Source organism: Penicillium oxalicum, chromosome V (assembly GCF_001723175.1).
Source record: "Penicillium oxalicum strain HP7-1 chromosome V, whole genome shotgun sequence".
Lineage (NCBI taxonomy): Eukaryota > Fungi > Ascomycota > Eurotiomycetes > Eurotiales > Aspergillaceae > Penicillium > Penicillium oxalicum.
Window position 1 is genome coordinate 3,063,669 of NC_064654.1, and position 16,518 is coordinate 3,080,186.

General features: G+C 50.2%; 4 protein-coding genes across 4 annotated transcripts; 2 read left to right on the plus strand and 2 right to left on the minus strand.

Moving 5' to 3' along the window:
• Positions 1-735: 735 nt before the first annotated feature.
• Positions 736-5,527, plus strand: POX_e07072 (ATP-dependent DNA helicase mph1; the record flags this gene model as incomplete). Its single annotated transcript, XM_050115883.1, has 6 exons — positions 736-3,867; positions 4,237-4,364; positions 4,514-4,893; positions 5,003-5,272; positions 5,351-5,398; positions 5,454-5,527. The coding sequence occupies 6 exons, from the start codon at positions 736-738 to the stop codon at positions 5,525-5,527; spliced, it is 4,032 nt and encodes a 1,343-aa protein (XP_049968343.1).
• A 292-nt stretch (positions 5,528-5,819) lies between these two features.
• Positions 5,820-6,411, minus strand: POX_e07074 (uncharacterized protein; the record flags this gene model as incomplete). Its single annotated transcript, XM_050115884.1, has 2 exons — positions 5,820-6,281; positions 6,337-6,411. The coding sequence occupies 2 exons, from the start codon at positions 6,409-6,411 to the stop codon at positions 5,820-5,822; spliced, it is 537 nt and encodes a 178-aa protein (XP_049968344.1).
• Positions 6,412-6,778: 367 nt separating this feature from the next.
• On the plus strand, positions 6,779-10,316 carry POX_e07075 (uncharacterized protein; the record flags this gene model as incomplete). Its single annotated transcript, XM_050115885.1, has 7 exons — positions 6,779-6,964; positions 7,434-7,985; positions 8,054-8,192; positions 8,255-8,298; positions 8,373-9,184; positions 9,265-9,947; positions 10,003-10,316. 7 exons carry the CDS (start codon positions 6,779-6,781, stop codon positions 10,314-10,316), a joined length of 2,730 nt encoding a protein of 909 aa, XP_049968345.1.
• Positions 10,317-10,868: 552 nt separating this feature from the next.
• On the minus strand, positions 10,869-12,472 carry POX_e07076 (Protein phosphatase methylesterase 1; the record flags this gene model as incomplete). Its single annotated transcript, XM_050115886.1, has 5 exons — positions 10,869-11,062; positions 11,126-11,379; positions 11,456-11,546; positions 11,620-12,155; positions 12,282-12,472. 5 exons carry the CDS (start codon positions 12,470-12,472, stop codon positions 10,869-10,871), a joined length of 1,266 nt encoding a protein of 421 aa, XP_049968346.1.
• Positions 12,473-16,518: the final 4,046 nt, after the last annotated feature.

A 16,518-nucleotide genomic window follows, 5' to 3' on the forward strand; every position in this document is an offset into this window, starting at 1 on the left:
GATGCTGCTATCGCAGCCCACTCCTGGCCCAAGGGGGTCTGGGCTTGGGAGAGGTAATTGACAAGAATGATCACTTGCCTGCGCTTGGATTCTGAAACTACGCTGAGATGTCTTGGCTTTCTAGCTGAGAGGCGACGAGAGGTCCAAAGGGAACTATGTAGCCGGCAAGGTATTACTACTTATTACATAGAGATGGATAGTATTCCTCCAATAGAAACCTTACACATCGAGCTTCCAATTCTTCTTGAAGGTAGAATTGTCCGGTCAGTCATGAAGGCGAGTCGCGGGTCCAGTCCTCTCCAATTCAAAGCAAGTGTCACGGATAGCTTTGTAAGTCTCAAGATTGGCATCATTGACCCCAGGTCGACTGTGTTCCAATCGTAGATCGTCACGGGTCTTGCAAGGATAAGATAGAGTCCCTGGAAAAAGTATCGTTGGACAACAGATCGGGCGCAAATGTGAAATACCACTGTGTGTCTGAGTCTTTTAATCTTGGACCATAAGCAAGAAGCCGGTTGATCCTCGACCTGCTGTTTCAATATGTGGGAAATAATGATGCGTTGTAAGTAAATGTGGAACAGGCAGACGAACGAAGAGGTATAGAGCGTCTCGGTGGCTTAATGGCCCGGTCGAAGAACGGGCATCTTAATCACATGACCACGCGACACTAATGACGCGCGCGGTATTTGCAGGTGCTGCGAACGAGACAGCGCCGAGCAGGGCTCGTTCGCCACCATGTCTGACGTTGGGACTGTATCAGGCTACTCAGATGATGATTTTGTAGTTCCTGATTCTCCAAATGAGGAACTTCCTCGTCGTCCGGTGAAACGTCGTCGTGTGCACTCATCTCCGGGCAGCACAGATGGCGCCGGGGAAATCGCGTCCGAGACAGACCAGTTCTCCGACTTTGATGACGGCTTCACAAATGGGCGGAGCTCGTCCGAAGAGTATGAGCGAGACGCACGCTCCAAGTCCCGGAGCTTCGTGCCCAAGCAAAGCAACATACAAGAAAACATCTTCGTCACCCAGCTCACGCAACCCGACTCGAGTCCCGAACGGATTCGCGGCCCCCGCTGGCAAAAACCCGTCCCAAGGGCAACTTCTCCCATAACAAAGCCGGCTGTATCCATCGAGCGCCCTGTACAACAAAACCGGCAAAATGATGACGACAATTACGACGAGGAGGAGGCCCTCAGAGAGGCACTGGCTGCATCACTGGACGCATTCGAGGAGGAAAAATCCATGCGACAAGTCCTGGAAGCGACCATACCGGGCTCGAAGCCTGCAAGGTCCGGCGAGGTGATTACTCCGATGGATATGTCGTTCGAGCTGGAAGACATCCCCGACGATGCTTTTGATTCCTCGCCGTGCTTGTCGCCGGTATTACGATCAATCCAGCCTCCTACGTCGCAATCGAGTTTCAATCGACCGACGAACCGACCCCAGTACATGCGACAGATGACTCTGTATGGCATGGCAGCGCAGAACCACAATCCGGCGCCGCAAGAAAAAGACTGGGCGCCCCCCGACAAAGATGAGCGTCCGACCCACCACAAGCTGAACAATGAGACATTGAACACCTGGTGGTATCCTACAAACATAGGAACTATTCGAGACTATCAGTTCAACATCGCTCAAAAAGGGCTATTTCACAACTTGCTGGTTGCCCTGCCCACCGGCCTGGGAAAGACCTTCATAGCTGCAACGGTTATGCTCAATTGGTATCGGTGGACAAAGGACGCACAGATGGTCTTTGTTGCGCCGACCAAGCCCCTGGTGTCACAGCAAGTAGCGGCCTGCTTGGAAATTGCCGGAATTCCTCGATCCCAAACGACCATGCTCACCGGTGGCGCTGCGCCGGGCCTTCGAGCGAAAGAATGGCAAGCAAAGCGGGTGTTCTTCATGACACCGCAAACCTTGATCAACGACTTGAAGACGGGCATTGCGGACCCAAAACGCATAGTTCTCTTGGTGGTCGACGAGGCCCATCGCGCCACGGGCGGGTACGCTTACGTCGAGGTGGTCAAGTTTCTTCGACGCTTCAATCAGAGTTTCCGTGTGCTGGCATTGACAGCCACCCCTGGGTCGACAGTCGAGTCGGTTCAGGCGGTCATTGATGGCTTGGACATTTCCCGAGTTGAAATCCGTACAGAGCATTCCCTGGACATACGTGATTATGTGCATAGCCGTGACGTGGAAATTGAGACGTTTGAGAATTCCGATGAGATGTTATTCTGCATGGACTTGTTATCTACCACACTTCGACCACTCGTCAGTCAGCTTCGAACGATGAACGCATACTGGGGAAATGACCCCATGGGGCTGACGGCCTTTGGTCTGACCAAAGCCAGACAGCAGTGGATGGGGTCCGATGCAGGCCGCAATGCAAATTTTGGCTTGAAGGGCAAGGTGAACGCCATTTTCACGGTTCTTGCCAGTTTGGCCCACGCTATCGACTTGTTGAAATACCACGGGATCGTCCCGTTCTACAGGCACATATTGCATTTTAAATCAAATACAGATGGTCAGAAAGGAGGTAAGTGGCAGAAACAAGTCGTTCAGGATGAAAGCTTCAAGAAGCTTGTCAGTCACCTTGAACCTTGGACAAAGAACCCTGAATTTATTGGTCATCCTAAGTTGGAGTATCTGAAGTCTGTGATCTTGAATCATTTCATGGATGCCGGAGAAGGGAAAGAGGCCGTCGAGGGTCATACTGGTCGCGCAACCCGAGTGATGATTTTTGTGCATTTCCGAGACAGCGCAGAAGAAGTGACCAGAGTGCTTCAGCGGTATGCGCCCATGATCCGTCCACACGTCTTTGTGGGACAAAGCTCGGCCAAGGGCTCTGAAGGCATGGATCAAAAGACTCAGCTGTCCATCATTGAGAAGTTCAAGGCCGGCACTTACAACACGATTGTCGCCACCTCCATTGGCGAAGAAGGATTGGACATTGGTGAGGTCGATCTCATCGTGTGCTATGATTCTTCTGCCTCTCCCATTCGCATGTTGCAGCGAATGGGTCGAACGGGCCGGAAAAGAGCCGGCAAGATTACGTTACTGCTCATGAAGGGGAAAGAAGAAGACAATTACACCAAGGCAAAGGACAACTACGAGAAGATGCAGCAAATGATCGCGAGTGGTACTAGGTTTACTTTCCACGACGATCGGTCTGCTCGAATCCTGCCTCCTGGGATCCGTCCTATCGCCGACAAACGCCACATAGAGATTCCTCCGGAGAATTCTCAATCAGAACTGCCGGAGCCCAAACGCAAGGGGAAGGTGCCCAAGAGGCCACCAAAGAAATTCCATATGCCAGACGACGTGGAAACGGGATTCACCCGCGCATCAACTCTCGAGGAAAGCTTTGCAAAGTCGGGCAGAAAGAAGGTGACTCCCAAAAAGAGACCTCGCACGCCCACGCCAGAGCCTGTCGCGGTGCCGCCATTGCAAGACGTCCTTCTCTCTGTCAGTCAACAGCAGGAATTGGAGCATTTATACCAAAATATTGGGGACACATCACCCCAATTCATCCATCATCCGCGAACAGATGCCTTTCCTCAATTACAGCTTGTTGCGAGACCGACCAAGTCGGTGACACATGGGGCTTTAACCCGACGCATGATCAATACACTACGCAAAATGGATCAATCCGGCCCCGAATGTGAAGATCGGTACAGGAAGATCATTGCTCTAGAAAATGAGAGAGCAGCCAAAGATCCCCGTTACAGGGCACTCAATGCGGCAGCAAAGCCTTTAACCAAGTTCACATCTTCCGAACATTCAAGAAAGTCGAAGTCGCCAAATGCTGGGGATGTCGACTCTGACCGCGATGAGATTTCAGCCTTGATGTCTCCCGAGGCCTCTGATGTAGAGTGTCACTTTATACGTTCACCTCCAAGAGCTGCGGAAAGTGGAATGGGAGAGGATGACTCTGACTCTGACCTCCCTGATGCAAGCGCCATCTTTCAGTCAAATCCAAAGGCGGGCTCAGGACAGACTCGAAACCAGGACCAACCACGGAGGACCAGACTTGCCATCTTTTCCGATAGCGATTGAGAGGCGACGCACATTTGAAGATGAGACCTTACTCTTATTGGTCGCAAATGGTATAACACCACATGTACATATATACCCAAATTAGACAGTCATGAATGAATGATCCCAAACTGGAACCTTCGCCTGCCCTCTTCTAGATGCGAGTGGAGCCCCAGCGAGCTGACTGAGATAAGATGCTAGCTCCACGCGGGCCCGCAGAAACATCCACGCACCGCCCGCCAACAACGCCGACTGTTGACCAACTCCAAAGGCCCCCAGGAGCACCACAATCTCTACATCATGGCTGACGCTCAATTTGACAGCGCGCTGTAAGTTCACAAGCCTCTTGTATTCCTCAGCATGTCACATTCCTTCTCAGGTGGCACCAAAGAACACATGCGGGTGTCAATGCAGTTCCTCTCCTGGAACCCCGCCTCGACCGTACCGAATGTCCGCAAGCTGACCAGGTTTGATTCAGCGATCTGCTTCGGCGCCTGAACCCCCGCGATACCAAGGCCAATCTCCATGCGATCACGACAATTGTGCCAGATCTGACCGAAGACCTCCTCTCCTCCGTTGACCAGCCCCTGGAGATCCGCCGCTGCCCGCAGACCGGCCGCGACTATCTGCTCTGTGACTACAACCGTGACGGGGACAGCTACCGTTCGCCATGGAGCAATGAATTCGACCCTCCCCTGGAGGACGGCACTGTGCCCAGTGAGCGTGTGCGCAAGCTTGAAGTGGCTGCGAACGAGGCGTTCGATGTTTACCGTGAGCTCTATTATGAGGGCGGCGTCGGCAGTGTGTACTTCTGGGACTTGGACGATGGGTTCGCAGGTGTGATCTTGCTGAAGAAGGGTATGATCATTCAAACGCATTCCTCCTTTTTGCCCATTCCTGGATGCTTGAGGAGACTTTACAAATATCAAAATAAAGCTGTTGTGACTGACGGATCTCGGCCATTTAGGAGTGACCGCCGGTTCTCAAAGCTCTGGCGAATGGGATAGCATTCATGTCTTCGAGGCCACCGATCGTGCTCGCATGTCCCACTATAAGCTGACAAGTACTGTGATTCTTCACCTGGCAAACGAGACCGAGGCTCTTGGTGAGATGGATTTGAGCGGCAATATGACCCGTCAGGTCGAGACCGATCTGCCCGTTGAGTCGGACGCTAGTCACATTGCGAATGTTGGACGATTGGTTGAGGACATGGAGTTGAAGATGCGAAATTTGTTGCGTAAGTTATCGACTTAGCCATATTGATTACGTCTGTGGCTCGGGGAGTGCAGTGACTGACTATGATACCAAATTATAGAAGAGGTCTACTTTGGCAAGGCCAAGGATGTTGTGGGTGAGCTGCGCAGTAAGTCTTTCCCCCGCGTGATGCGACTGAACTCAGGGTCTGACACATATTTCAGGTCTTGGTTCTCTGTCTGAGAGCAACCGTGATCGCGCCACACAACTGGAAATGATCAAGGGCATGCAGAAGTAAGCGAATTCAAGTGTTTCGGCCTGGGCAGATGGAATAGGTGATGAAGACTCTGGTAGTCCACTTTAATCGCGCTAGATTTGCCCACACAATACTGTCTCTCTCATAGCACCATTGCGAGATTCCAATTTCAAGAGCATATTATTTACGTCCAAGTTCAGGCTGATGGAACTTTACAAAACTCATTGAATCTTCGATTTTTGTGGCTGACACAGTTCCTGCTGTAGCCGGGGTATCAATTAACGCGCCGTGCACAGCACCACCCAAATTCCAATATTTCCATCCATAATCCCGCTCAATCAACTTGCATCTCATCCGACCCAAGACTCTCCTTGGGGCGCGAGTCTCCGTTGGGCGCGCGGGCCAGGTGTTCCACAAAACCTCTTGCCGCAGCCCACAGCTCGGCTTCTTTGTCCATCCCCACGGTATCTTTCCTGCTGTTCAACCAACTGATATCCAAGGGGTTTACGGCACCAGACCCGGCTCCTATTGACCCGGCGGCACCGACGCCGGCACCATTAGGGTCACCTGGCTTGCCGGCCAATTCTTGACCCAGGGAGTCTTCCTCAAGAGCGTATATTTGTCGACGTAGCCGGACATCGACGGAGGACAGAAGCGCAAAGTATTTGGAGACCGCCTCTTTGAATTGGGCCTTGTGGGAATCGAGAGATCCGTTCATTGAGCCATTTGAGTCGGGCTGGTTGTTCGTGAGGGCTTGAATGGCGAGCCCAGCCGACTGAAGCAACTGGGAAATATCCTAAAATATCGCTTGTGAATATCTTGTGGTTAAAGCAAGCTTCTGTAGCCCATACCTTGTCGATATCGTTCAGTTGTCGTATGCGATCTGCAGATGTAAACATCTGTTGAGCTGGTGACTCTTGACTCATCTTAAAGGGTGACCAAGAGGTGTGGAGAAAGTGTGAGAGCCGATGCGAAAACGAGGCCCCTTCAAGCAAGTTTCCAGTGTCTTCAACTTCTCATAAAAAATCTGCGCATTCAAAGATGTTTGGGCAGTGGAAACTGTCCGCGGGGAAAAGCGACCTCCGAGATAAGGTCATGTGACTATCAAGTCCGGGGAGCTCGTTCTGCCGGGATTCCACCGCCCACTGGATATCAAATTCGTCTTAGAAGTCGCCCTGTCAGGCCCTGTCACGTGTCGCGACGCCTTTCATCTGTGTTGAACAATTTGACCTGACCTGTTAGCATCGCGTTTGAGTATTTAAGGTTTTATTTTTTTCTGTCGGCTCAATCGCGATGTCTGCGCCAGGAGGCGCTCCCAGCCCTGCGCCACGAGGTGGTAGCATGGGACCTGGCCCAAATGGCGGGAATATGACCATGTCGTCGCAACCAATGTCAGGAACGCCTGTTCATTCAGCACCTCCTCCTGGCCCTCCGCCACCGCAGAGTGGTGCGATGTCACAGCAGAATTTGAATCAAATTGTAAGTGGCATTTGCATGTCTTGGCATTCTGCACTCTTAGCACATTTCCGTCCCTTGAGAAACGGTGTGTCTGGTTCGAAGATCATGGAAACTCGAACTTCGATTCAAAGTTCAATGAGATTCTCGTCCAATCTTCAATTTTGAGAAATCGCATTCAAGAAAGATATCGAACTTTCTTTGCCTATCCAGAAGTTGGGTCACTGCTAGAAGCATATCAACCATGATTACCGGAGCCTGCGAGCACGACCTCTCACTTGAATCATTTGTGATCCTTGATCTTGAAGCCGGTTCAAGCTGAGCTTTTGCTTTTGTCTCACGAAGTCTCGGGATTTGGCTCTTGCCTCTTTTTCTTTGGATGCTCAGCCGAGCTGTGTTCTTGAATGCGAGATATCTCTGATATTCACGGAGCTCCTCTTCAACATCTCATTCAAGTCTCTGCCCCTCCCACATTCAAACCATGGGGTTTCAGAGAAAAAGACGCAAGTACCAGGATCAGAGTGACAGTGATGAAGAGTATCTTCCTCCGAAGCGGCGTGTATCTAAGCCACCACGTCCCAAGCGTCGAGTTGAGGATCTGGACAGCTGGAGTCCAGGTGAGAGTAACGCGCAGTCCCCAAGCGCTCATAGCTCTCCCGCAATCAACACGGGACGTCTGAGAGAGTCACCTCCAAAGGAAGTTGTTCGATTCCAGAAACATGCTCTCCCGTCAACCAAGACGTTTTTGCGATTTCCCATGCGAACCAGACCATCTGAACCCATTGAAACCCCTGTATCTAAGTCAAGTCTCGATGAGCGCTCGCCTCGGATCAAGCTCGTGCTGTCTGGGAAATCGACCAGCCAGCGATGTGACGAAGCTCCCCGGAATACCAGCAAGACTGCGAAGCTGCAGGTGACCACGAGCGCTCTTCGGACTGCGAGCAATGTCCCCTCATCTGTGCCTTCCCCGTCTCCAAATCCGGCTGTCCAGCCGGCAGTGCCTCTTGAATCACTACTGGAGCAGCTTCCCTCTGGATCCAAGGCCGTCCGTCCCATTCACTACCACCAAGAAAATTCAGGACAACAGAAGCTGATTGATAATTTCGCGAGTAGGTTATAGATTATTTAGCAAAGAAGGGCTACAGCCGAACTGAAGCCATGCTTCGGATGGAGTCTGCCAACCAAGAAATTGATGGCCGACCCCTTCCGCCTTTAGGAGAAGATGCTCGGCCCAAGTTCAGGAAAGGATTTGGTAAGTAAAACCTCGGTGTGCCAAAGGCAAACCAAGTTGTGCACTTGCTGATTAATTTGAAGAGTTACTTAAGGCGTGGGTTGAGGAGAATTTGGATCTTTACAAGGTAAGAACTATTTCCCGTCAAACAGCGAAGTGCCTGGGCACTCTCCGTATCATTGATTGCTAAAAATCTCCCAGCCTGAGCTTCGTCGCGTGCTATGGCCACTCTTTGTGTATTCATTCCTCAACATGATTACCGCTTTCTATCCTCAAGACGCCAAGCAATTTTTCGATGCCAACAAGAATATGTTCCTTCCAGAGCACACCGACGACGTTCGCAAACTCGAGCCTATCAGTCTGCCGGAACATGTTCAGGCAAACGATACCGCAAAGCTTTATCGCACAAACAAGTACCGCATTGTTCTCAGCAACCCTGCATATACCAATCTCTTGCAATTTTTGGAAAGCAAAGAAAAAGAGGGAGGCTCGGTGATGAACGCGATCCTGAGCAGCTATTGTACCGTCAAGACTATGGACCGTGCCTCCGACGACCGCTTCAGCTTCGCTGCCATGCTAGGTCAGGTTGGAGCGGGTCAATTCCCATCTGAAGACGAAGGTATTCCGGGTCACCACCCCGGTTCGGCATACACAGGAGACAATCCCGCCATGGCTGGAACACTACCGAGACTGAGACTTGGAAAATTGCCGATGGAACAGGAACTGGAGGATGATGTGCGGGCTGAGTTGGCCGACCAGGACGCGAAGGAACCGCCGGCTGCGGGTCGTAACACCCTTGTACAGGAGTTCGAACAGATGATCAAGAAGGAGGAGGACGAGGAGGCGCCAACTCGTGCCGACATTCCCTTCCCTCCATCAACCGCTCGTGATGTTGCCATTGAGTGCATGAAGGTTCGAGAAAACAGAGACCGTTTCAAGATTGAAGGCCGTACTGGTGGCGTGGGACCAGGGGTGAGCGTTTGCATGTTTACCTTCCACAACACCTTCGACAGGTATGGCGCCAGCCCGCAACTTCCTTCATTCTTCTTTTTTTTTTATTTTTTTTGATTGCACACGTGCTGATTTTGCCCAGTATTAACTGCATGGACTTTTCCGATGACAACATGCTCGTTGCCGCTGGCTTCGCTCAGTCATACATTCGAGTTTGGAGTCTCGATGGGAAGAATATTGAAGCAGCCTATCCCGATCTGGATGATCTCCCTCCAGCCAACTCACGGCGTTTGATCGGTCATGCTGGACCAGTATATGCAGTTGCCTTCCCTCCTTGTGCAACCAAGGCCGACACTAATCCGGGCGATGAATACGTTCCCACTAACGCCCGCTTCCTTCTTTCCTCTTCTGCGGACAAGACAATTCGCTTGTGGTCCCTCGACACGTGGCAATGTCTTGTCGTCTACAAAGGCCATGACCGTCCCGTTTGGGATCTGCGATGGGGCCCATTCGGCCATTACTTTGTTTCCGGTGGATCAGACCGTACAGCTCGGCTTTGGCTAACGGATCACATCCGCCAGCAGCGTATCTTCGTCGGTCATGATCAGGACGTGGATTGTGTCTGCTTCCATCCAAATTCTGCCTACGTATTTACGGCCAGCTCCGACAAGACTGTCCGCATGTGGGCTATCACTACCGGAAATGCCGTCCGTATGTTCACCGGCCATACCGGCAATGTGACTGCCATGGAATGCAGTCGCGATGGAAAGCTTCTGGCATCAGCCGATGACGCTGGCTCCATCTTCCTTTGGGATCTTGCCCCCGGTCGACTGTTGAAGCGCATGCGAGGACACGGCAAAGGTGGCATCTGGTCACTCAGCTGGAGCGTTGAATCTACAGTGCTTGTTTCCGGAGGTGCCGATGGTCGATGTACTCCGTATCTGGGATGTGGTCGGCTCCCAAGACTCTGCAAACCAGGGACGTGTGATTGGTGAAGGCGGCGCTGGTGCCAAGCTTGATGCCAGCAATGCCCCGGCGAGTGCTGCTGCCGCCAGCAAGAAAAAAAAGAAGGGCAAGGATGTTGTCGTCACACCCGATCAGATCAGCGCATTCCCGACGAAGAAGAGTCCCGTCTACAAAGTTAAATTCACAAACATGAATTTGGTCATCGCGGGAGGTGCTTATCTCCCCTAGACTGGCATTCATTCGCGCGTGCCCTTTTTTTTTTCTTACGGCAAGAGTTCTATTCCCTTTTTTATCTTATTTACTGGAGTTCTTCGGCGCAAATACCCCGGTGCCCTGCACATCATTATCTTCCACAAGGGTTTTTTTGGTTTTTTTTCACTTTTTTTAATTACAAAATATTTCGAGCCATGCGCAGCATGAGCTTTCCTGGCGTTTACCAAATTGGGATGCAATCATTTTTTAGGTGTCACGGCATGGTGGTGGCATGATTGAAAACATTTGGATTTTTGAGAAGATTGGGGAAGAAACTTGGAAGGTGTCTTCGGGAGAGAAATTATCACCATGAGCAATCACGAACTCTTCAGGTGACATTTCATTCATCCCATTTTTTCTTTTTTTTCTCCTTTGCTCGTAGTCCAGTAATTTCCTTATTGATTGGATAGTAGGGGTGAAGGTAGATTCGCAATTCATGTCTTTCTCCGATGACGATGCTCATGCCTTCTTCAAAGATGAGAAGCATGCCTATCCGGCTCCGTCGTACACAGATGGCGACGATGTCATTCAGCTTTTGTGAAAAGCACCGGCGCCCTTCTTCATCGCAGCCGCCGCTTGTAAATCACCCACTTTGGGTGGAAGCACTAGAGCGCTACGATCGTTCCTCCTGTAAAAGTCCGCCAGTACCTGGGCGGTCTTGGCTGGCTGGTCTTCTTGAATGAAATGACCTGCTTCCGGGAACACCTGGAGCTGATACTTGCCTACGGCCAAGATCATCACAATTTAGCACAGTTTGAAGTGATTTGAGACCCGGCAAGACTTACCTTGCATTTGACCGATGGTCAATTCCTTGTCGAGTCGATCGGTGCCAGCCAGAAGCAACAGCTTCCCACCTCGGGAATCCAAGAATTTGCGACTCAACCCGATGAACCAGTTCTCCCAGAATGGCTTTGTGGCGGAGAGATTGGTGCGCCAGACCCATGGACGAGCAGGATCGCTAGGATCGCTTTCCTCGTAGATAAGTGAGGGAACCGACGCTTGGGCAGAAGTGGTATTTCGTATCGTTCGCGAGCGAGTACTTTAGAGGGGAAGAAAGCGAGATGAGTATGAGTTTGAGTAGATTCACGGTTCCACGTAGAGCGAGAAGAACTCACTGCCATTCAATTCCAGAGGCGAGGGAAGCAAATCGACTCGGCCGCGTAGAGAGATAGGTTTCCATGCTCTGGAGAGCATCCATTGCGGACCCTGTGAAGCCCTTCAGGTCAGATGATGACACCCATGCCAACGTACAGAGAAGAGAATTTCCCGAGCCCCATACCTTCCACAACATCCAATACTGCATATGCCAGTAATTTGGCTCCCAGCGCACCCTTCTTCGCCACATCTGTGATGACGGCACCCCCAAGACTGTGGCCCACCAAGACGACATCCGGGAGTGTTTCCCACCGCAGCTTCGCTTGAGTCTCTTGGACCACAAAGACCAGATCACGACTAAGCGTATCCAGACTGAGATCTAGTTCGATCTGATCATCCGCTTCAGACTGTGCTGCAGCCCCCATTGATGGCTGCTCGTGATTCAAGGCCCGAGAGACGGGACTCATCACCGTCCGACCGTGACTTCTTGCGTCGAGGGACAATACGCCCGCTTCAGGAAGCACTCGTCGTAATTCCTCGGCGCAGGTTGCGAACGAGAGACCGGACGAACCTGCGCCATGATGCATCACAAACAAAGGGCCTGATCCGGACGGTGGTGTGAGATAAGCATGATGTACAATTCGCAGGCCGTCCACTTCTTCGGGCAAGAACAACTCTTGACTGAAGAAGTCAGACCAGGAAAGCGCCTGCATTGATTGTCTGCACACGGGAGTCAGTCAGAGTTGCAGATCGATGCATGACAGGTATGTGCAATTGTAAAGATGCATTTCTAGAAAATACCAGAGTTGGCAGAGATAATGGCATGAAAAAGAAATCGTCACATACCCTGCGCTTCTGCGCGCAAAAAGATTCCTCGTCGGCGACGGCATTAACGTGCCGGTTGACGAGACCGAGGAGGCAGAGGAGGCATCATCCTCAATGTGCTCTTCTGGGATATGCATTGAGCTATACATGGGGACTTCGGCGGGAAGCTTAGCCAATTTGGCCTTTGCGAATGACTTTTGAAGTTCACTCATCCCCTTCAGCGTGAGTGCCCCAAAAAAGGGGGAATGGTTGAGTTTTGACTTGTTTGACGCTGCAGTGGAGTCCAAGCACCGGCGGCGACGGCTTTTAGTGTCGAGGCTCTGTAAGCCCAAATTGCAGTTTAGGTGTTTGTCCTGACGCAGACAAGCTTATCGACGCGGCCAATCGAGATTCGCCCGCAAAAATGTGGAATGTATATCGTGGAGATCGAGATTTGATCATGAGTATTCCGAGCGGTCCTCATGAGGCGTTGACAACCTGATACACTTCAAGATCAACAATCACGTCGGCCCGTAGACGCACCCCCGCAGTACTTTCTGACGAATGGCCGCTATCGATAGACCGCTTTCGGCAATATTGATGCCCCAAGTATGAGGCATTCGATTGTCCATGTGTGGAGGTGGGAATGTGCATGGCCCAGACAAGAATCGGATGGATTCAAGATTGATGTCGACAATTCTAGCAAGGTGGTAAGTGCTTGAAGCTTTTGCACTTGCTCCTTCTGCCAATCATATTAGAAGGCTGTCCAGATCTTTCAGTCGAGGAAGCCGAGTCACGGGCAAACACGAGATTGCTTAGCCATCAACGCGTCAACGTACCAGTACCTCTATTTCTATAGGAGCAACTCTCATTTGGAAGATTATGGATCTTGCGATTCCTAAAATGAAAGCAGGGCTGGATTTCAGACTCAGACCACGGACTGCCCATTCTCTTTGGAATGTGTTCGTCGTCAATAGAGATGATTGGCCTACTAGGTAGATTTGTAGAAATTTCTTCTGCGGACATGAATACATGCGACAGAACAGTGATATTTCTAGCAAGGTTCAACCTTGAATTACAGCCTCCTTGTTCAGCTGTATCGATGCCATTCAGACACAAGACATTGGGCCAGAATCCATTCATGGTATGCCCCCCTGGGATCATAGTGGACTTGGGCAGCCCTGACTTGTACGTGCTGTCCATTAATGCTGACCTGGATAGTACGCCCACCTATTCAGCTTCTTTTCAGAGTTATTTCTAGATCGTAGCTATAATTATGTTCAAAAAGATGGTTCGTGATAACCTTGCCTAGAAGCACGAAGTTCGAGGACCAGTATGGTTCAATCATGCATTCGCAAAGCACCACAAAGCAATCAGAGTACCGCCCTTCAGTCACACTTGTCTTGGGAGATGAAAACTTGAATTCCACAGTTTCGGGCTAGCCATCATTATTATTGTTCTCCATGATGACACGGTCCCCATGATGCGGTTAAAGTACCGCCCGGCGAGTGGAGCGGATCTCGGGGCTGGAGCTCTCCGGTGGCGAAATGGTCAAAGCTTTGGGGTAACGAACGCCTGGCTTGGCATTTTCGCTCAGCGTACCGATGCGAGTGTGTCATTCGTCCATTGACTCCATTCAGAGCTAAATCTGGGAGTATGCAATAGAAAGAGAAGGTGATTAAGTTTCCTCAAATTTTGTATGTCGAGGAAATAATAATGTTATCTTGAGGGGCGCGAGATCATAGATGACTGCGCCACAAGTGACTCGGAAAGTTCTGAATGTTGGTCGGATTAGTCATCGCCGGTTGGGGCCGCAGGCAATACTAAATTAGTATCTCCAACGCATCACGGCTTTTTTGATTGCGACGCTCACCTCCTTCCCAAGCGCCACCCTGCCCCCGTCGACCTTGATTCCAAAATAGATCTATCTATATTTTGCCAAAGCAACCTTCTTTACACACAGGAGTCATTATCAAGATATAAGCCCGGTGGATATCATCCAGTTAGCCTTGGAAATACTTTTAAAGACGATCGTTACAAGATACATCACAAATTAGGATAGGGTAGTTTTTCCACAGTATAGCTTGTGAAGGACAGAGAGTCAGTTTATCTCGAGCTGACTTTGCTTATTCGTAGCTAACCTCAGGCCAGTCGCAATCAATAGGTCTCGTTAAAAATTATGACCGCGAATTCGTCGGTATCGCGAGAGCTGCCAATTCTGAAACATCTAGAAAGGCGTTCTCAAGGAGAGCTTTCTTTAAATTATGTGGTTCAACTGCTTGATGCCTTCACCTACAAAGGCCCCAACGGAGTCCACCAATGTCTTATATTTAAATTACTTAGCCCTTCAGTTGATAAGGTCCTCGCAGACTACCATAAGAGCCACGACAAGCTCTGCTCGGAAACTGTACTCAGAATATCTACGCAGCTTTTAAAAGCCGTCAAATTTATTCACAGTGCCGGCATTAGCCATAGAGGTGAGGTCGCTTTCCCCTCCATATACATACGCGGGTCGGCTCTATTATACTTACTTCTCATTAGACATTAGTAGCCGAAATATCGCATTTAGTTGCACTCATTTGTGGAAAGAAACCGAGGAGCAGCTTTTTGATATTCTCGGATTCCCGGAAGTTGAGACGCTAACTCAGGTTAACGGGACGCCTTTAGGAAATGGATTACCATCCCAACTAGTCAAAGCAGCAGAATAGGATAGCTAGATAGACGAGGACGACGAAGATATCAGACTCTTCGATTTTAGGGAGGGCTTCTTTCAAGGACAGGAACCTACAAAGTTAGCCCAGCCAGGCTCATTGAGGGTACCAGAGACGATTTTCACGGATACTTTTGATTATCGGGTCGACTTATGGCGTACAGGTTGCATGGTACGTTAATCTATCTTTCCTTAATGTTGAAGCAGACATACTCACGGAGATTTCAATTCATGTAGATCTATTCATTCTTATTCACGACATGGCCATTCTGGTATCTTGGCGAGGACGAAGTCCTTATTTTCCAAATGATCGGCTTTGTAGAGAGGTTACCGGCCGAGTAGGAGGCTAGGTAGATATCGATGTTGATGAGGTCTAGTCATGATCTGGAGCTAGAAGAAGGTAAATAAATAAACCTGTTGCTAATTCTGCCCAAAGATTACGGAACGTCGAAGCTTAAACGGAAGTTTGCTGGGTTGGTGCCTAATCCAACACTTGAACGTCTACTTCATGTGATTCAAGGATTGATGCGATTCTTACCGTCTAGTCGCTTGACTGCAGAGGACGCACTTGATTTGCTTAGGAACGCTCAGGAATAATGACGAATAGATCGCTCGTCCAGTATGAAGAGAAGCCTCGTCATCCGATACGGCAATACGTCCAACACATACCAAATGGAATACGCCAATATCAAACGCCAACACGTCTTTCTATACCATCTCAATAACAGGCATTTCTTCCTTTCCTTTTCCCCCTCTCTCTTGGTTTCCCAGTTTCACGGTACTCAGTTGCACCACATGCCTCTTCCATTCGTAGGTTTCTTGTAAATGATTTGGCCGCACGTCACACAAGGTAGGTAGGTTATCTTACCCTCCCCCCAAAATTACCATTTTGTATATCAGTAGGTTGGATCATCTAGAGCACCGCGCTATAGGCCGTGCAGCCAATAGCCATCTAGCTCAGGCCTAAGCGAATTTACAGGAGCGCGTGCTGATTCTAGTGTCTATGGTGCATACAAGGATATCTTGCCTCATATCTACTCTAATTTCGTTTACTTCCGAATTAGGCGTTATTTAATACCCCTCCTATACCAAGCCGTCTAGGACCACAAGGGCTAGCATAAGTCCCCACTTGAACAAATAAATGGTGGGCACTGTACTAGCACGAACTACGTAGTCGTGCAGTAGTTCAAGTAGGAGCAGTGGCACATGGAAGATGGACTGACACTAACTATCGCTCATTCCCACGGATGATCGACTGTACATTACGATCATGTGAATCCGCAGCCCCGGCAGCTTTTCAGGAAGTACTGCATGGTGACGTCACCGTTCTTTAACCTCCGCCCCCCCGCGTAAAGACAGACTTTCGACTTGCTCGATCTTATCAGAAACCTGATAAACCGGATCTGATCGTCAAAGCCACACACAATCGATGATCTTCTTCTTGATCCATCTTGCTGGGTGCCACCACTAGTGCTTTTAATTGCTATCCCCCGGTCCCGCCCGCCTGGTGCATCGCATATTTCCACCGCTTTGCAGAGCGTGGGTAGATTGGAGACTTGATCATTCAAA